The sequence below is a fragment of the Sceloporus occidentalis genome, unplaced genomic scaffold (genome assembly GCF_023333645.1).
Source record: "Sceloporus occidentalis isolate IW3139 unplaced genomic scaffold, rSceOcc1.0.p SCAF_14, whole genome shotgun sequence".
In the NCBI taxonomy this organism is placed as follows: domain Eukaryota; kingdom Metazoa; phylum Chordata; class Lepidosauria; order Squamata; family Phrynosomatidae; genus Sceloporus; species Sceloporus occidentalis.
In genome coordinates, this window is record NW_028316994.1 from 18,201,408 (window position 1) to 18,222,970 (window position 21,563).

The 21,563-nt window shown below is 44.3% G+C and overlaps 1 protein-coding gene across 9 annotated transcripts in view; it reads left to right on the forward strand.

Annotated features, from left to right (window-relative positions):
- LOC149304343 (disks large homolog 4) overlaps window positions 1–21,563 on the forward strand; it is a 159,673-nt gene that overhangs the window by 88,401 nt on the left and 49,709 nt on the right. For 5 of the 9 annotated variants that reach the window (XM_089480535.1, XM_089480536.1, XM_089480539.1 and 2 more), the window contains one exon: window positions 11,902–12,066. The exons of 1 other annotated variant lie outside the window; for it this stretch is intronic. In XM_089480535.1, the coding sequence (XP_089336661.1) occupies window positions 11,902–12,066 (165 nt within the window). The remainder of the gene's footprint in view (window positions 1–11,901; window positions 12,067–21,563) is intronic. 3 more of the 9 variants (XM_089480537.1, XM_089480540.1, XM_089480546.1) reach the window with 1 other exon arrangement.

Below are 21,563 nucleotides of genomic sequence, written 5' to 3' on the forward strand. Positions count from 1 at the left end.
CCTACATTCCAGTCTCCTGTCCAGGAGGAGGAATTTCAAAATGTCCCCCATTTTGGGGCCTGACTAAGAACCCTGACTTTACATTTCTGTGAGTGTTCTTAGCTGTGATGTTGTCATGTCCTACATTTTCCTGGAGCATCCTACATTTTGTGGTGCCCTGCCCTCCTTTATGGCAGGGGCATTTGGTCATCCTTGACTGGCTTCAAATGGCAAGAAAAATGGGGTTCAGTGGAAACCTTAGGAAGGATTTATTGATTGTGAGAACTGTTGGACGGTGGATGATGGGCTTCCTCAGAGGATGGTGGGTTCTCTTACTTTGGAGGTCTTTAAACAGTGCTTGGATGGGCATCTTTTAGAAATGCTTTGGTTGGGTATCCCTGCCTGTAAGGATAGATAGCCTTTGGGGTCCCTTCCAACTCTGCAATTCTATGCCCAGCAGCATCAGGCACATGCTGCAAAGAGGAGCAGCCTTCTGGGACATGCAACTGGTGCCATTGGTTTGTGGCTGTGTGTGTGTGCTGTGTCCAAAACAACAGGCAGTGAATAGCAAAGTTTCACAACACTATGTATCCCAAAGTACGTGTGCTAGAAACTCATGATGATCCTGGAAAACCTTTATATATATCAAAATACATGCATATGTGTTAACACCAACATCTAATGATAGACAGTGAAATATTAAATCACTATAGTGTCACAGCGCTGTGACACTTTTTGCTAATCCTTCCCCATTGTTTTGGACTAGTGTTGGAGACACCCTCCGGTTGTGTTTGGTTCTTTGTGTGTGTTGTGTGCCATGGAGTCATTTCCCACTTATGGCGACCCTATATGGTGAGCCTATCATAGGGGTTTCTTGGCAAATTTCTTCAGAAGGAGCTTGTCCTTGCCATCCTCTGAGGCTGAGAGAGTGGGGCTTGCCCAAGGTCACCTGGTGAGTTTACATGGTTCAGCCAGGATTCAAACTCAGGTCCCCAGAGCTCATTGTCCAACGCTCAAACCACTATGCCACGCTGTCTCTCTTTGTGGCTTTATTTAAGGCTTTGTCACCATGCAGGCAGCATTGGATGGAGAGCTTTTGAAAAGTTACTTTTTGGGTGAATACCCCCCCCCCGGCCATTACAGAAACCAGGTGTGTGAGCATAGTTCCTTTTTTGAAAACGAAACTTTCCCAAAGGCTGGTGTGATCCAAGCAAGGCCAAGCTGGAAGAGAAAGGTCCCTTCCTTGCATGTTCCTCCCATTGCAGCTTATTGGGGCCCAGTGGAGGCTACTGCCCCCCAAATACTCCAAAACAAAATAGGGAGTAGATAGAAAACTTCTGTTTTTGTTTTTTTTAATGAGATATTTTTGGATGTGAAACAGGGCAGCGAGGCCTGGAAGCCTCTTTAAAATGTAATTACTGATCTTGGAGTCTTCTGGGAAAGGAAAGTCACCCCATTTTGGAATTTGAAAAGCCTTCTGAGGTGCCTGGAGGAATGGAAAATGCCCTTGGGGCCACATCTGGCCCAGCGTCACTCTAGGAGATATCTTTTTCTGGGGCAAAAGACAAAAAGGTACGTCTTTTTTAGGGCAAAAGACTGTAGGGTATGTCTTTTTTAAGGTTCACATGCTTTCTGGGGAAACTACAATTTCCAGGAGAGCCAGTGTGGTGCAGTGGTTTGAGCATGAAACCTACTGTGAGACTTTGGGCAAGTCACACTCTCTCAGCCTCAGAGGAAGGCCATGGCAACCCTCCTCTGAATATCTCATGCCAAGAAAAGCCCTGGATAGGTTCGCCATAGGGTTGCCAGAAGTCAGAAGCAACTTGAAGGCATACCACCATCACTGCAATTTCCAGAATCCCCCAGCCACCAATGGGCTTTGTAGTCCCCAGCAAAAAGAGACACTGCTTCCAGACTAACATTTCTGTGTTCTCTCCTTGGCTTTGCAGAGTGCAAGACCAGCTTTGGAGCAAGAAAGGGCAGGGAGGGAGAGGGCTGGAGCTTTTGCCAAGCTGTTGTCTTTAATCTTTGCCAGGCCGAAGCTTTGTGTGTGTGTGTGCGTGTGTGTGTGTGTGTGTCGTCTTCCCCGTAAAAGTCCCGGCCGGGCCTTGTGAACCTGGGATTATGCTCTTTAATCTTCTGACCCGGAGCGTGAAGATGGAGGAGGGTTGCAATAATGCAGAGACAAGCCAAGAAGGGGGGAAGAGGAGGAAGGAAAGGCAGACGAGGCTGAGAATGAGCAGAAAAAAGAAAATTATATTGTGGGGTGGCTGTTAAAAATCTCCATCCTCTCAGCCTCCCTCCTCTTGCATTGACACCACCCTAAATGTTGTCTTTAATAGAACTCAAGGCTTTTTCTCTTACACTTAACATCACAGAAAACGTATCCAGGGGTAGCTGCGTTGGCCATATAGGAAAGTACAGCATAATCCAAAATCCACAAAACAAGATACCTTTATTGGGCCAGCAAGAAAGCACATTGCAGCATCACCCAAAATCCACAAAACATGTTTCAGATTTCAATTAGAGAGAGGGAAAAAAGCATTAATCTAATATCTAGGAGTTTTACCACACTGGGACTAATTTCAGCATTAAAGAGAGATTAAAGAACATTTAAAGTATCCTGCAAATAAAGCAAAAATGGCAAGTAATTGTGCAAATGATTATCACACGCAATTGTGCAAATAAAGTGATATCAGAAATGCATTGTTGCAGAAATCTCAAAAGTAAAAAGATGCACATTAATGCTTCTTTGTGACTACTTTAATGGTGGGTTTTGTGCAACAATGTGAAATGATTTCACATAACTACACAATTTTTCCAGGATATTCAAAAGACCTTCATATGATAAACCTCTATGAAAGAACTTCTGCAGAGACCATGGTCTCCTGAAGCTTTATATAGGCATGGGACAGCCAATCTGCATCAGCAGCCAATCAGAAGCTAGGGGTGTGGCTTATGGCAGTATATAAAGGGTTGGTCCAGCCCAGGCTTTCATTTATGGAGTGGTCCTCCTGCAGAGGATTTCACAGGAGGGGCCAGAGAATAGTCCCTTCTTCCGCTTGCCCTTTCCCAAATATCTCCCAAAACTATTTTCCCGGCCTTTATTGTCTTTCCACAAAATTCATTAAGGACAGAAAACCCCACAATAGTATCCAAGCTCTGCAGCGCCCGCTTCTTGATTTGCAGTGTTGGGAGTTGTCTCTCTGAGCGCACCATGCGTTCTCCCATGAGCTTTGTAGGCCAGAAGAATAATTTATTCTCACATCCTTCATAGTCGTGTGGCAGTGAGGGATGGCCCAGTGCGTGTCTCTTTGTGTGGTCAGCTTCATTTTGTGTGTTATTGTAGAGAGTTGTTTTCCAGGTGTTCTCTGGGATTTCAGTTTGAGAGATCGTCACGTTTTCCATCACACAAGAAGCGTTATCTGTTCTTCTTCTTGTTATGACTTTTCAACTCAACTCAGTCTTTGGTAACCATCTCCTACCCAGGGTTTTCTTGGCTAGGTTTCTTGAGAGGAGGTTTGCCACCATTGCCTTTCTGGTCAATGTCTGGCAGATGTTGGCCACAGAGTTGCACTGGAGGACCTACAGATTCCTAGAGAGGTGTTCTCTCAGGTGAAAACACAGTGTTTTTGTTATTTGCGGTTTTTCCATGTTCACTGGGGTCCTGTGCCCCTGACCCCAGCAAATGATGAGGGACACATTTGTGTGTGTGTATTCCAAAAATCAAACCTTGTTCTTGTCATTTATATAAAGGACACCATTTTACTATGCTATTGTGTTTAATTGGACTTGGGCATCCACTGATTTTGGTATCCAAGGGTAGTCTGTGAACCAAACCTCAGCGGATACCAACAGCCCACTGTATAATAAATGAGAATACACACACACACACATGCACATACACAGATAGATATGAACATACGCTTTTCAAGTCAATCCCCATCCCTGCGTTTCCTATCTCTCCCAGAATTCCATAGGTTTTTCTTATGCATCAGATCATCAGAGGTGGATTTGCCAGTCCCTTCCTATGGAATACAGCCTACAGCACCTGGTATCTGTTGGCAGTCTCCCATCCAAGGACTAACCAGGGCTGACCCTGCTTAGCTTCCACATTCAGACAGGATCTGGTGCCTTTAGGGTCTCTGTGTGTATGCACTTTCAAGTCACCTGTCAACTTAGGGCATCTCCAGGAATTTCATAGGGTTTTCTTAGGCAAGGAATCATCAAGAGATGGTTTTGCTAGTTCCTTCCTCTGAAATACAACCTATAATAGCACTTGGGATTTGTTGGCAGTCTCCCATTCAAGGAATAGCCAGGGCTGACCCTGCTTAGCTTCTAAGACCAGCCAGGATCTGGTGACTTTTGGTTATTTGGGGGACCAGGTGTCAATCGCAAGGCCAGCACCGACTCTTTGGGCCTTTTCACTTGCTCCTTCTTGCTGCACCTGTACATTAGTGAAATGAACAGATATTGAGTGGCTTGTTGTGAAGGAATAAAGCAGCCCCAACCTTAGGCCCCTTGAGGGTGTATTATTATTAATATATCCTGCATTTTTGTAATATCGTAATAATTTAACTCTGTTTTAATATAACACTTTTCTGTGTTTTAAATTGTACTGTTTTTAATCTTGTAAGTCATTCTGAGTCCCAGTTTTGGGGAAAGGGCTGGATATAAATAAATGTAATAATAATAATAATAATTGAATTGATTATTAAAAGATTAAAATACAATTTAAAAAGATAAATGTCTTTATCTAAAGCTGGTGTGAACAGCAATCTGTAAGATCCAGAAATGTTGGACTCTTTTTTTTGGTGTGGAAGCAGTTGCTGTTCAGTGTTGCTTGGTGCACATTTTGTGCCAGAGCACATCACTTTTCAGCATGCTGGCCTTGCTGGGCGCATTTCTGCTTGCGTTGGCTTCCTTTGCAGGTTTGTTGAGGAATGAAAGGACGAAACCTCTGTGCTAAGCACTTTGCTCACAAGGTTTCATGCGCTCTGTCAGATCTGCAAAACCCCCTTGCGTTTGCCTCCTTCTTGATGCAACCTCCGTGTCCTATCCAGGGACAACCCATTGTGTCCAGAGTGCCACTTTGTGGCCCACCAGACCATAAAGTCTCTATCACATTCTCTATGTGATGATCTGAGTGTCACCTTTTGAACCCAAAGGTGTTGAAATAATGGAACTGAAAGGTCAAAAACAAAAGATAATATAAATAATCTTTACCTATAATTGCTTGAAAAAGTAACAAGACAATGTACAAACCCAAATCCACCAGCAATCTCTTTATGCACAATATACTTGTTGCAAGCTTTCGAAGCTCCATGGGCTTCTTCAGGCAAAATGTTAACAGGAGGAAAAAACACAATTGGAGATGTTAGTCAGATATACTTGCATGTTGTTTCAGTCCTTAGTAAAGATGTTATGCTGGGGAGGATATATTTTGCAATAGGGAGATTTTCAAAAGCCCAGGGAATTTAAAGTCCCTTTGCATCTCAAAAGGGACCCCTCTTTTGCAATCCAGTTTGTCTCCATTCCAGTGAGGTCACAGGCCTCTTTGGAGGCAGAGGACAATAAATCCCTCAAGAAGCCTCCATGTTTTTGCATCAGGGACATTTTGGTGGTGGAGATAAGACAACATACAGCTGGCCCTCCACATTTGCGGCTTTGACTTTTGCGGCTTTGATTATTTGCAATTTTGATTAATATGTTATCTCTAGGAATCTCTAAGGAGTTTCTCACATGGATAAATGCTGCTGGGATAGATGTGAAACAGGGTTTTATCACATGTGGTGGCAGCCAGGTGAATGCAACCTGTCTGCATCCCAGACCTAACCCATGCTTATCTGGCTGATTTTCAAAAACTGGAGTCTGCTGTTTCTGAAAAAACCACGGCAAAAACGTGGCTGAGGTGCAGGATGCAGATGGGTTGCACTCGCATGGCACATGCGATAAAACCTGGTTTCGTCTTTACAATTCCACATCTATCGCCGTAGCATTTCTCCATGCGATAATCTCCTTAATCTTCCAGTACAATTCTGCTGGAAATTGACCATAGAGTTGTATTGGAGAACCTAGAGGTTCTTAGAGAAAACACTTCTCTAGGCATTTGTAGGTCTTCCAGCATGATTCTGTGATCAATGTCTGGCAGATGTTGACCACAGAGTTGCACTGGAGGACCTGCAGATTCCTAGATATGTGTTCTTTTGGGTAAAAAGAATATTTTTTGATTTGCGGATTTCCCCGCATTCACGGTCATCCTTCACCCCAGCCCCAGCGACCCTCCGGAGCTTTATTCCCCTTTGATACCCCCATATTGGGCTGAATTTCCCTTGAACAGAGGAGCAGCTTGCTATGATTTCCAGGGTTCACCCTCCATTCTGCTACACAGTCACCTTCTGTCTAGAAGCAAGTTGTTCTTGTGCGTCCTCAAGTTATTTCCAATTTATGGCAACCCTAGCAAGATTGGCTCAAAGGGGATTTTCTGTGCAAGGTTTGTTCAGAGAGGAGTCGCTTTTGTCAGGCTTTGAGGCTGAGAGAGTGTGGCTTGCCCAAGGGTCACCCAGTGCCCACCTTTGCCTTGAAATCTACTTTGTTGTTGTTGTTGTTGTTGTTGTTGTTGTTGTGTGCGTTTATTATAAGTTTGACCCTAAGGCAAACTTATGATGGAGTTTTCTTGGCAAGATTGGTTCAGAGGAGATTTGCCATTGCCTTCCTCTGAGGCTGAGAGAGTGTGACTTCTCCAAGCTCACCCAGTGATTTTTCATTGTTGAGCTAGAATTCGAACCCTGGTCTCCCAGCGTTCCAAACATCTACTACTGTAGGTGAAATGTGACTTAGATATTTAATAACCATTTGAATAATGTCATGTCACAAGTGTCCTGCTGTTCACTCTCCCTCATTCCTCACTGTTAGGTTATTTTATTATCGTTTAATTCATTTATATCCTGCTTTTCTCCAATATCGGCATTCAGAGTGGCCTCTGTTGTAGCTGTGATCGCTGTGGCCATGGCTTTTAAGATGGGAACATATCCGACTTACGGAGACTCTAAAGTGACCTTAATGATCACACGTTTTTATCTCGATTACGTTTCTTCAGAGAAGGTTTGCCATTGTTCTACTCCTGGGTTGACAGGTCTTTCAACATGAGAGTGTTGTCAGAGGGGCAAAAAGTTATTAATGAAGAAGAACAGACAAGCTAGGAGACGATGCAGCAGTTTGCTTTTGCCTGAGTCAACTGGGAAGGGCGAGATTCTTCTCTTTCCTCTCCTTTTCCCCCTTCTGAATTAATGCATTGTAAATTATCTTTGCATTTTGAATTCATTTTGCAGCAAATGAAGTAAGCTGTGGACAAAGAGGGGGAGCGGGAGGAGAGAGAAACAGCTGAAAACCTGGGAAAACAGAGGAGTAATTGGGAGTGTTGCTCCCAAACGTTAAACATTTTTACCTTTTTAACTGTATTTTATTCTTTTAACATGTAATTTGTTTTAATATTAACTTTGTTTTAATTTACAGTTGCTCCTTGGAACATGTGGGGAATCCATTCCAGACACCCCTACAAGTTCCAAAACTAGCACATATTCAAACCCCATAGGCTTGAATGGGGTGCGTGCCCCATTGAGTTTAATGGCGGTTGCCTCTCTGTGGATTTTTAAGTCTGCGGACTTGGAGAGGCGACTGTAATTCTATTTTAATGTACCTGTTTTTGTATGTTTTCCATTGTACTCTTTTTTTAATATTGTGAGTCACCTGAGTCCAAGTTTCGGGGAAAGGGTGGGATATAATAATAATAATAATAATAATAATAATAATAATAATAATAATAATAGCAGCCAGATCAGGACATTTGGAGGGTCTGAGCTGAGAGAGTGGGATGGCTAAGGTCACCAAGTGAGTCAAATGGGGATTTGAACTCTGGTCTCCTAGATCACTAGTCCAGCACTCAGACCACTACTCCATACCAGCTCTTTCAAGATGGTTTTTTCATTGTTATTATTTTTATACTATTTATTATTGTTGTTATTACTCTATTTATCAGCCAGTGGGTTTTCATGCTGGAGCAATGATTTGAACCTTGAACTCCAGAGGTCATAGTTCAACATTCAAACCATGTTGGCTCTCACAGTACATATGTGGGGGGGGTCATTTTGAAGAGCAATCAATCTGTAGAATTAAACCCCATTTAAAATTCCTTTTAAATCAAGATATGAAAAACAACCCAAACAACGGAGGCAACAGGGCAGAGCAGCATGAAAAACCCATCTTAAAAAGCCTATTAGGATAGGAAAGATTTGACTTGGTGGCAAAAGGAGAAGAAAGAAAAGAGGGAGCCAGGCTAGTCTTCTGAGAGTGTGACTTGCCCAAGGCCACCCACTGGGTTTCATTGCGGAGCTGGGAATCGAACCCTGGTCTCGATAGTCATAGTCTTAACACTCCAACAGCATTGTTTCTGCAGTCTTGTTGCAGAACTGCAGATTCTTTGAATTCCATATTGGGAGAAAGGCAGGCTATAAATCCCATAAATAAATCCCAGATGAACCTTTGGCTTCCGCTTGGACTGCTATGGCTGGGATCCTGGAATTTGCAGTTTAGGGAGGGAACAGAGGAGCTCTTTGGTTGAGAAGCTAAACATTGCTCCTTAAACTGAAGATCCCAGGAGATCTCTTCTGTTTAATTCTTGTTCCAACCCAACCGGTTGGAGGTTTTTAAGCTGAGGGCTGGAGGCCCATCTGTCACAAGGAGAGCTCTGGCAGTGACTTCTTGCATGGCAGAATGGAGTTGGACTGGATGACCCTTGGAGATCCCTTCCAATTCTAGGATTCTATGAAATGTCCCTTTGAAGAAAATGGGATTGTGGTAGAAACTGGATTTTTGCCCTGCCATTCTGCTGTTTTAAAGCCAGAACTTGGGGATAAATTAATTTTGCAGACCTCTTTACTCTTTTTCCCCTGCCAGCTCCTTCCTCCTCCTGTTGCTCCCAGTTTCCAGGCAAGATGTGCCTTTTTAAAACTCCCAGTTGGACCGTGTTCTTCCAAGCTTCGGTGACTCCTTTGCTCTGGAGGTTTGAGCAATGAGGCATCAGCCGTAATAAGGATAGTCTTTCCTCTTCCTTTGGAGCATCTCGGAGAGAAAGGAGGAGGCACATCTCCCAACCAGGTGCCTTCCACTTAATGTTCCCACAATCCTGGGCCCTTTCACACAACAAACCTACACACTCCACACTTAGAGCACTGTGGGTGCACCGGCACTGTAGGAATAATGTGGTTTGGCACCGCTTTGATGGCCATGGCTCCATCCTACAAAATCTGGGGTTTTGTAGTTTGATGAGACACTAGCACTCTTTGGCAGAGAATGCTTATAAAACTGCAAATCCCAGGATTCCATAGGCTGGAGCTACAGCACTCGTTGTTGTGTGCCTTCAAGTAGTTTCTGACTTAGGGCACCCCTAAGGCAAACTTATCATAGGAGTTACCTGGCAAGCTTTGTTCATAAAAGGCTTTCCCTTGACTTCCCCTGAGGCTGAGAGAGTATGACTTGCCTTAGGTCCCCCACTGGGTTTCCATGACTGAGCAGGAAATTGAACCCTGGTCTTCAGAGCCGCAGTCCAAAGACTCAAACTGTTGTCAAATGGCACTATTTCTGCAGTGTAAATGCAGATGTAGCTGCCTTGAATCCATTTTGGGAGAAAGGCAGGCTATAAATCCCGTAAATAAATCCAAGATGCACCTTTAGCTTCCACTTGGATTGCCATGCTGCACCCTCTGGCATCCTGGGATTTGCAGTTTTGGGATGGAATAGAGGAGCTCTTTGGTAAAGAATCTAACATTCCTCCCTAAAATGCAAATCCCAGGGTTGGGTAGCATATTGCCATGGCAAGAAAAGCAGGAACGTAGTGCTATAATTGTGTCATGTGAAAGGACCCTTGTGTTAGACCTGGATTATTTTGTTGTCTCCGGTTGAAAGACCAAAATGAGTGCACCACAACATTTTATTATCCTGATGCGTAATCCGTCCTCAGGACAAGAGGCTACTGTTAGGACAGAACATGGAGAAAAGGAATGCTTCCCAGTTGAAAAAAGGGATCAGGAAAGGCTGCATTTTATCATCCTGTCTGTTTAATTTATGTGCAGAAAATATATGTACAGCAGGATTAGATTTGGAGGGGTGCAAAAATTAGAGGAAGAGACTTCAACAATTTAAGCCACGCAGATGACACCATACTACTTGCAGAAAATAGCAAAGGCTTGGCACAATTGTGTGATCTTGGTGAGTGAAAGGTTGTTTAATTTGGTCTAAAGAAGCATAACTGATCGTAATGTAAGACAATGAATGTCCTCTTATGTATGTTTCTCATTTGTTAGACTTGGTGTTTCTGATGTGAATAGCATCTTGTATGCAACTGCGGCCCAGGGTTAAGATATCCTACTTAATGACATCACCAGTGGCTACCCTTTGTACATCACCTGTGTGATGTCACCAAGGGGATCCCCCATAACATCACAAGGTGGCATCCCAAAGTATCAGGGCCTGGGGCAGTCCTGTTCTGCCAACCTTGCATGCAATGGATATTAGGTATTGCAAAGGATGGAGGGATGTGCGATGATCAAATTTGACTAGTGTGGACTTTAATAGACCATATCCTCCAGGATGCCCATGACTAATGTTTTCATTGTTGCAGTCCAAAAAAATAATAATAAAACAGAGGATCTTTCCCCATTTTTAGGAGAGAAGCACACGGTTATTTTTACCTTAGGGACAGACTCTCTGCACATGCACTCGAGGTACTCTTGGCTTCTGTAGTTCCTGGCACTGGGTTCTGGCCATCAAACCAAAGCTTATGATGGGTGGGTGGATGGATACTTTTTCTTTGCATGACATGTCCCAGAATCCAAGGCAACATGAGATTCTGGGATTTATGATCCACAAATGGTTCCAATTCAAACCCGTCCCTCTGTGGGGCTGATGGGTGCGAGAGTGACCTGGTGAGATGTTGTACTGGTTCTTTAGTGTAGGAAAAAACCCTACAGCCCTTGAAAGGGGGAAAATGTGAGTCAGTTGAGAGGAAAGAAAGGTGATGCCATAACCTGGTAATTGAATTTTTAAAAATATCTCTATGTTATACTATGATTACCTACTGTGTTTTATTGTTGTTTTATTTTTTTCTATGCCACTTTAGGTGTAGGGATGCATGAAGTCCAGACTGGATAAAATGCAGCCTGTAGGCAATGTGTGGCCCCTAGAAGCCCATTTTCGTGGCCTCTGACACCCCCCACCAGCCCCCCAACCTCCATTTTCTTTTCTTAAAAAACGGAAGTGATTTTTAGGCAATTTTCTGCTGAAAACTTCCCAGAAAGACTCCAAAACATGCCAACATTCACAAAATGCTCCCACCCAATACCCAATCCATCATGTACCCAGAGCCTCGCCCCCAAATACCTCAGTTTTGGTCAGAGTCCCTCTCAAAATGGTGCGTGGCGTAATTTCCAGTTGCCATTTTGAGAAGGACTCTGAAGAATAAATGAAGGGGTTTTAGGGGAGGGTGTTTATTCCACTAAGTGTTGCTTCTTCTGCAAACCAAGTAAGAAGCCAAACTTTTCCCTACAGAACCATTAAAGTTACAGGAGCCCTTTCCAGTTTTGCTCTGGCATCCTTAACTATGCTGGACATGCTGGTTTGGGGGATTCTGGGACCTGCAGTCCTGAAAAAAAAGTCATCTTTCTCCCCAGGTGGAATAAATGGTTCTCTTTGTCTAAGGGGCTTCCTTTTGCAGAAGATGCTGGGCAGGAAAGCCCAGGTGAGGCAGAGCAGGTGAGCCTGGTCTCAGGGGTCTTCCCGAGTCTTGGGTGCGGATCCTGGCACGAGGCCCACCAGAGAGCCTTCCATGTCCACAGAGCTCTTGACCCTCTGCCTCTTCCCTTTCAGAAATATCGTTACCAAGATGAAGACAGTCCCCCGCTGGAGCACAGCCCTGCCCACCTCCCCAACCAGGTAAAGGCCCCTGAGCTGGTCCACGTGGCGGAGAAGAACCTATCCCAGATCGAGAGCGTCCACGGCTACGTGTCTCACTCCCACATCTCCCCCATGAAGGTAGGAAGGGGGGGCGCGGGTGCCCCGGCCAGGAGAGGGGACACCGTCCTGCCGCCGCTGTTGCACCTGGCCCCACGCCCGCCCCTGCCACACCTGCACCCACCCACCCACTTGTGGCCCATGCAAACCTCGTACCGTCCCCCTAAGCCCCATGTACGTGTGTGTGTCCAGTGTTCCTGCTTGCCCCACAAGTGTGTGGATGTCACCAAGGAGGGGGAGTATTTCCTTGTACATATATTTGTGTGCGTGTGTGTTTCCATCTTCACTTGTGGGCCTACAGGACGGAGACCATCTCCGGGAGCGCATGTCCCCCCAGTTGCGTAAGTGTGGGTGGGATCCTTCTTTGTGCGTGCAAAGGCTTCCCTGTGCGTGTGCGCATTTCACCACCGGTGTATGTGTGTGTCCCATCTTCTCATCAAGGCGGCAGTGGTTGTCATGGCCGCCAACCTAGCTGTGTGTTGCTGTGTGCGTGTGTATGCTGGAGTGAAGTGTGTTTTTTGTCTGTTGCACATCATGTGCGCACGAGACTTCACCTCTTGTGTAGTGGCAGTTCAGTGTTTCTTGGATAGGGTACACAACCCCAATTCTTAGGAAGGAGAGACCCACACAATGCATATCTTTGTTGCTGATATAGTGCATTGATTTTTTTTTAAAATCTATATTTCATTTTGTTTAAAAATGTACATTTTCATTTTGTTAAAAAAACAAATTGCAGATCCATTTTAATAGCACAAGGCTCCTCTGCAGGTGAGCAGTTGTCAAAGTAGGTTTCTACTTTGTTGGTGTCTACTTCTAGGATCTGGGTTGGAGACGTCTGCTCAGAAATGTCCAGCCGCAGTACTAGATGTACGTGTGGCAGATATACGTGAGATAGAGAGTGTGGGTGTGTGAAGGAGCAAACACGTGCCATGAGAGTCCTTGTCATGTTTCACAGCACTTGGTGGGTTGCATAGTTAGTGCTCAGGGTGTGTATTTGGGTGTCTCTGTATATCTTTGGTGTGCACCAGTACATGTGTCTAGGGTGAATGTGGCATTTCTGTCCATTTCTTTGCATGCTAATTGCTTATTAGGGAGTTACATGTGTCTGTTAGGCCAGGACAGACAACACACACATACACACATGTGTGCACAAGCAAAGACATCCTGGCTGGAATTCTTCCCCAACAGAGAATTTGTCTCCATGGAAGACAGCTTGTGGCAAAACCTGTTCTTCAGCATGATCCTGCTTTACCTTCCTCTGACCTGGGTCAGAGAGCATTCGCACAAGTGGCTGTTGCTGCAGTGTTATTGCCTTAGCTCCTTGATTGATTCCACATTCCCTTCTCCCACAAAAGTGCTCCCACCTGAGATGCCTCTGTAAGAGTTTTGGAAGGAGGCCTTTTAGCAAAAGAAACAGTGCAAAAGGAATTGTGGAAGATGGACAGAGCAAAAAAGGAATGGTGTGAGTTCAAGAGGGAAGAGGAATAGTGCAAGATTAGCCATACAAAAGGAATCGTGTACAATCGTCAATGGAAAAAGGAATGGTACAAGATTGCCAATGCAAAAAGGAATAGTGCAAGATTAACAGTGCAAAAAGAGTACTCCAAGATCAATAGAGGGGAAATGAACAGTTCAAGGTTCACGGTGCAAAAGGAATAGTGCATGATCAACAGGGGAAAAGGAATAGTGGAAGATCACCACCACAGCGAAAAGGGATACTGCGAGATTAACAGAGTGTCCATGATGAATAGGGGGAAATTAATAGTTCAAGATCCACTCTGCAAAAGGAATAGAGCACGATCAGCCGTGCAAGAGGAATAGTGCACAATCAATGGTGCAAGAGGAATATAGCAAGACTAGTAGAACAAAAGGAATAGCTCAAGTGCAATAAGAAAAAAATGAATAGTTCAAGATCAACAGTGCAAAAGGAAGAATCCATGATCAACTGTGCAAGAAGAGGAGCGAAAGATCAATGGTGCAGAAGGATTTGTGTGAGATTAACAATGCAAAGGGAACTGTGCAACACAAATTGCGCAAGAGGATGGTCCCAATACCAGTGGGGAAAAACGAATAGTGCAAGATCAGAAATACAAAAGGAGGAGTGCAATTTCTTTTTTCAAGGAGTTGGGTCTCTCCACAGTCCCCTTGCTGGTTGTGTGCCAGCCACAACACTACCTGTAGCCTGAGCATTAGTGTGTAGCTGTTCATTGTGGGTCTCTCTGTCTCTTTCGTACATACTTGTGCATGTGTGTGCTTGCGCATGGCTTTGGCCCCTGGTATTTTCCCATTGTGGCACCCACCCTCACACAAGCACCCCCCAACCTCCCAGCACGCGTAGCCTCCGCTCTACCCTACCCAGAGGTATTTATCATTGTGAGAAGGGGGCGGGTGGGAGGCAAATATAGGGTGCGGGGGGAGAACAGAGTTGTATTGCAGCCCAAATATTTTGGCGAGTGGAAGCCCTGGTCTTGGGGAACAGTTGCTCACAATGAGGGATTGGGTGCATGGAAATGGCCTGGGAAGGGAATCCATCTTGTAATGTTTGGGGGCACATGCTATCTCTCATCCATGTGCCACCTCCCTCAATATATAGAAATTAATGTTTGTTCTGGTGGCTTCAGAGGCCAAGAATATTGATTACCCTGCAATTAAACAGCCTGTCCTTTATACACAGCATCCTTGGAAAGGACTGCCTTCCTAGAAGCAGTGACTATTAGTCTTATTAATAATTGTAGTTGTAATATTAATAATAGTTTTTGGTGGGTTTTGGAGCTCTGTGGCCATATTCTAGAAGAGTTTATTCCTGATGTTTCGCCAGCATCTGCGGCTGGCATCTTCAGAGAATGCTGGCATGGAAGTGTGTGTGTGTGTGTGTGTGTGTGTGTGTGTGTGTGTATATATATATATAAAACCCTACTCTCTTCCATGCCAGCGTTCTCTTAGGATGTCAGCCACAGATGCTGGCATAATGTCAGGAATTAACTCTTCTAGAACATGGACACATAGCCTGAAAACCCACAGAAAACTATGGATGCCGGCTATGAAAGCCTTCAACCACAATATTAACGATTGATACTTTAGCAATGAATATTTAATATTTGGAGGACTGCTTTTTCCTGCCCTGTGAGTCCAGGCAGGTGGCTGTAAGAAAGTGGCAGAGCTTGAAAATGTTTCTTTGTTGGCACTGCAAACTCCCAGAATCCCCCAGCAGCATTGCTCTTAAAGTGCAGTTTTGACCCTGCTGTGTGTGTATTGGTTTTACAAATTTGTGGCATTTTGTTGGTAATGGATTCTTCCCCCACCTCCCTTCCATTTCCACCTTTTATGCACCAGTTTTTGTGAACCAGATTTAGAGTTTGCAAAAGCTACCTTTTGGGGGGGCTGTAGCTCTCATAATCTCCCCAAGTCTGTATGGAGATGGTAATGGAACTGAAAACAGAACTTTTTGCAAACTCAGCTGTGAATGAAGGTTCATATGTATGTATGTATGTACTTAAATATTTAAACATCAATCAATATGAATTTAAAAAATTGCTTTTGGGTTGGCCAGAGCATGTGTGGTCCATTCTTCTCTTGTTTTTGGCAAGATCCTTGTAATTAGGATAATAATACCGTGGGCCCTTGATATCTGCTGGGGTTTGGTTCCTGATTACCAAAATCCATGGATGCTCAAGTCCTGTTATGTACAATGGGGGAATAAAATGGCAGTTCTTACCTAAAATTGCAAAATCAAGGTTTGCTTTTTATAATTTATGCTTCTTCTTTTTAGCGTTTTCAAGCCATGGATGCTTGAATCGGTGGATAAAGCATCTGTGGACACAGAGCACCTGCAATATATATACAATAGACTAGTAAAATGGTGTCCCTTATATAAAATAGCAAAATTGACATTTGGGTTTTGGAATTAATTTAAAAAAACTATTTTCAAGCTGTGGATGGTTGAATCTGTGAATGCTGGATCCAGTCGGATATAGAGGGCCGACGATGTTAATACATTGTTTTTTGTGGGGGGGGTTTGGGCTATGTGGCCATGTTCTGGAAGAGTTTATTCCTGACGTTTCGCCTGCATCTGTGGCTGGCATCATAAGAAAAATTAACACTATTATTAACATTGTATTAGCATTTTCATGTTGCACGTAAAATGGAGAAAAGCGTAAGACTGATATGCCAGTCAGCCCAAAACATGAATGGCTGGATTAGTTATAGAATGCAGTTCTATTTGAGGTGTGATATTGCAGAAAGCATTGGTCTGTCTATCATGTTTGCTGTTTGGGATCAGTTAATTTGGGTCTCTTCTGCCCCAGCGCCTGTCAATGAGGTTGGAGAGCCCTGGCTATGTTACCAATTTTCCAGGAACAGTCCCATTTAATTTTCTCCTTTTCCACTTTTTCAGCTGCTTTTAAAATGACCCGGCTTCTCTCTGCTACTCTCACTTTTCCCCCTTTGCTTACTGCAATTGCTGCAACCTTGAGTTCAAAGTGCAAACTACAGCTGCATCCACACTGGAGAAATAACCTGGTTTGGCATGGCTTTAACTCTTTTCTGGCTCAAGGCTATGGAATTCTGGGAGTTGGAGTATGTTGTGGGGTCCAGAGTGGAGCAGAGCTCCGCTCTGGACCCACAACAAACTCCCAACTCCCAGAATTCCATAGCCTTGAGCCAGGGCAGTTAAAGCAGTGCCCAAACCAGGTTATTTCTCCAGTGTGGATGCAGCCGTAGTTTGCACTCCATTAACTCAGCAAGAGGAAAAGAGAAAGCAAACTCTTGCTTTTCCCAGTTGGGTCAAGCAAAAGCAAACTGCTGCAGCCTCGCTTGTCTGTTCTTCCTCATGAATCATTTTTTGCCATCTTGACTACACTCCGGTGTCGCTTGGCCACATGCACTTCCTTGTTTTCACCTGTGAAATGTTGGAAGGTCAGTTGCTCTTGGAGTATAGTGATGCCAAATCTTCTCTGAAGAAACCTTGTCCCGGTGTTCGTCTGTGAAATGTTACTGGAAATGAGCCGGTAAGCTATAGGGCAAATATGCTTTTTCTTTTCCACCCTGAGAGCTGCAGACCTAAGACCAGTATGAATAATCAGCTAATGCAGATTAAGGAGGGAGAGAAAATAATGCAAGGGGAAAAAATATTCTCTCCTAGTTAATTTGGATCCTGGTGATTCAGAACTCTGGGATCTGGGCTGCTAAGGGATCCAGAATGAAAGGATCTGGGCTGTTAAAGGATCCATCTGCATGGACGCTGGGCTCTGTCCTTGCTTTGCTGGAAACATCAACGTGATTTGCCCAAAGTTAGCAGAAACTGCAAGTTATGCCTGCTTACATAATAGACATCTGCCTTAAAAAAATCCTTGGCAGAATGCAAAGGCATCTCAGTTTTGGATGGATTTGTTCCTGAAATGTCGGGAGTGTGAACCGATTATGAAATCCATTGAGAACCCAGTTTACTATTTCTTGGGTAGTGCCAGCTAGAATGTACCCAGGGAAAGGATGGGTAAAAGGTCTGGCAACTGACTCTAGAAAGGAAGGCTGGGGATGGTCAGTTTGGAGGAGAGGCAATGGAGATCTCTTTCATGCTACTATGACTGCATCTGCTTTGCCAACATAATCCGGTTTGACACCACTTTTAACTGCCGTGGCTCAGTGCTATGGAATGGTGGTTTGTCGGGGCACCAGAGAGGAGTCTAGCAATGTTAGACAGAAAATTGACCCAAAAAACCTGAGTCAATCTATGCACAGATCAATGTAAGCATTGTCCTTCAACTCTTATAAAAAAGGAACCATTCTCTAGTGAATGATGAGAGTGTAACCTCTTTGGGGTCTCTTCCATCTCTAGGATGCTACGATTCAATGTTTGGAAGGTTTAAACTCCTGAATGGTTTGAGAGCTTGATACAAGAGGGAATGCTTATATATATTTCAAGAGGGAGAAATGTAAGGTGCTGAACTTAAGCAGAAAAAAATGAAATGCACAAGATTGGACAACTATACAACACAACTATATGTGAAAGGCATCAATGAGTCCTAGTAGACCAGAAGTTGAACATGAGTCAACAGTGCAATGCGGCAGCTGAAAAGGCCAATGTGATTTAAGGCTGCATTAATAGAAGTATAGATCAGGGGTAGGCAACCCTTTTGAGCCGGGGGCTGGGTTGCTGTCCCTCAGACAACTGGGGGGCCGAAGCCAAAAAACAAATAATTAAATAATTTTTTAAAAATTAAATAAATAAATAAACCGGGACAAATGTAGGACAAAATTTTCAAATGGAGGGCACTTTTTAAATAAAAAATGGAGGACACGCGAAAAAATTTGCTGATTTTTAAAAAAATGTTAAGATAAATGCATGTTTCTGAGGCTTCTATAGAAAATTGCCCCACCATGCCACTTGCGTGAGACGCCAAAGGCCCCGGCGGCAATCGGCAGCAGGACCGGGCTGGGGCCGGTCCCAAGGCCTCGCCAGGCCGCATCCAGCCCGCGGGCCGCAGGTTGCCTATCCCTGGTCTAGATCAAGGGAAGTAATAGTGCCACTCTATTCCAGGCCCCACCTGGAGTAATTCTGTCGCCAGTTCTGGGCTCCACAATTCAAGAAGGACATTGAGAAACTGGAGCCATGTGTCCAAAGGAGGGCAACTAAAATGGTGAAGGGTCTGGAAACCATGTCCTGTGAGGAGTGACATATGGAGCTGGGGATGTTTAGCCTGGAGAAGAGAAGGTTAAGAGGTGATATGATAGCCCTGTTTAAATATTTGAAGGGATGTCATATTGAGGAGGGAGGAAGCTTGTTTTCTGCTGCTCCAGAGACTAGGACCCGGAACAATGGATGCAAGCTACAGCAAAAGAGATTCCAGCTCAACATTAGAAAGAAACGTCCTGATAGTAAGGGCTGTTTGACAGTGGAACGCGTTCCCTCAGAGTTTAATGGAGTCTTCTTTGGAGGCTTTTGAACAGAGGCCGGATGGCCCTCTCTCGGGGGTGCTTTGATGGTGTGTTTTTGCATGATGGTGGTTGGATTGGATGGCCCCCGGGGTCTTTTCCAATTCTAGGGTTCTATGTATGCCTACCTGAGAACTGGAGGCTCTCTTCCAAACAGGAGAAAAATTGGTATGTAACATCTTGCCTGATGAAGAAGCCAGTGGAGCTTCGAAAGCTTGCAACAAGTCTATTGTGTATTTCAGTTGGCCAATAAAGGTATGGCTGTTTGGTGGATTTTTGTTTGGATTTCAAGAAATGTAGTTTAATTTTATGCACCCTTTTGTTCATTGGGTCCTTGTGCAAGAAGGCATCTTGGCTGGTGAACTGGGACCCCCCAGTTATTGTGGGTGTGGGTTGTGTGTGCGTGTGTGTACCGTTTCCAATTCTTTGGCACATCGGCTGAGTTATGGTCCAGACAAGCGCTGGAGGCGCTGAGCGATCTCTCTTGCTGGGAGCGAAGGGAGGCAGATGGAGGGAGAGGGCCATTTTTCTAGCAAATGGCTCCTTTCTGTGAATTATGGGAACAATAATTTTCCCCAAAGGGTGAATAAGGACACTCTGACACTTCTAATCCTATGGCTGCTTTCGGATCTGGTAGAATCCCCCGTCTTTCCTTCCTATCTTTTTGGACCAGGCCAAATTGTCCATCCTTCTGCTATCTGCTTTTGATTCTTTAAAAATTAAAATAAAATCTGTTTATTATATGTGTGTGTGTGTGTGTGTTTTTAAAAACTGCACTTGGAAAGCTATCATTTCTGTTGGCCATATTGGAAGCCATCAGAAAACTAAATCGACCCTCCGTTACCTTTATTGGCAATGATACCTTCATTAGCCAACCGAAATGCACAATATACTTGTTGCAAGCTTTCAAAGCTCCGCTGGCTTCTTCTTCATCAGGCAAGGTGTTACATACCAGTTTTAATCCTGTTTGGTATGTAACCTTTTGCCTGATGAAAAAGAAGCCAGTGGAGTTTCGAAAGCTTGCAACAAGTATATTGTGCATTTCGGTTGGCCAAGAAAGGTATCACTCTTTGGTGGATTTTTGTTTGGATTTACTGAATGGCCAACTCCTGCATTGACTCTCCATCTTCCCAGGCTAAACACCAGTAAATGGATAGACGACATACCAGGGGAGGGAAAATGGAGGGTTGGGGTTGATGGGAGTTGTAGTCCAGTTGTGACGGGACAGTATAAATAACCATATCTTTCTGTGTATTTGCATCAAGCTCCCATACCCAAATGGCTTCCCTCCTGATGTGTTCAACACAACATCCGTAATCCAACAGGGAGCCTGTGGGATCATAGGAGTTGTAGTCCAAAACATCTGGAGAGGGGCCAGGTGGAGACAGCTGGAGAGACTGTTTGGGAATGGGGGGCTTGGTGGAATCCTCTCTCCCGGATGTAGTTCTGTTTTCTTGGATGTCACAGTCCTGGGCAGCTCAGAGGTTGGCAGTTTTGCTCTCAAAAACTGGCATACTTCTGCAGTCCTGTGTAGCTCAAAAGCCGACATACGCTTGTGGTGCCATGCAGCTCAAACGTTGCATACTTCTACATTCCTGGGCTGCTCAAAAGCTTCTATAATGGTGGGCTCTTGTGTAGTTCAAAAGCATACATAGTGCTATGTTTTTGCCCATGATCAGTTGCCCATTACCACCTCCTACGTTCCTATGCAATTCAAAAGCCCATAGCACTGGTGCCACAATGCAGAATTAATGTGGTTTGACACCACTTTAATTGCTATGGTGTCCTGGGCTTTTTCCCAATAAGGTAGCCATGGAGGGGGCTGAGAATTGTGGTTCATAATTGCTGCTTTTTATGCAAACACTGACCATCATGAATTTAAAAACCCATGAGGTTATCTGGAACCATGCCTGTGTGTCTGTGGTCCAATCCAGACTGCAGAAATAATCCAGTCTGACACCACTTTAACTGCCATGGCTTCATCCTGTGGAATCCTGGGATTTGTAGTTCGTTGTGGCACCAGAGCGTTCTGATAGGGAAGGTGACATAGCTCACAAAACTACTGATCCCAGGATTGCATAGCACTGAGGCATGGCAGTTAAAGTGGTGTCAAACTGCACTAATTCTGCCATGCAGATGCAGCCATAGTCCTACGCTTCTGTGTTGCTGTAAACTCCTCCAATTCTGTGCAGAAATTTTCCTATACCAGAGTCATAAAGAATATGCCACTATTGGGTTTTCTGTAGAACAGAGGAATCCTTCTGTGTCTCCTTTCCGTCCCAAAACTATTACATTAATCCAAATCTCATTCTGACATTACTCAGTTTCTGTCGGTAACAGAGTTTGCCTCTCTTAAGTGACAGCAAATCCTGTTGTGAGAACCAAGGCTTTGAAGTTTGGGAACAGTTTGGGCAGAGCGTTGGAATAAATGCTGCAATTCCTTTCAGTGGATTAGAAAATAGTGTCTCCATAATCCAATGTTTAAAAATTCATGGGGGTGATAGGAGGTATCAGTGGGGTGTGAGAGCTTCTGCAAAGCCCCTGGTGCATATCTCAACATCTATGTCAGAGCTTGGAAAGTTACTTTT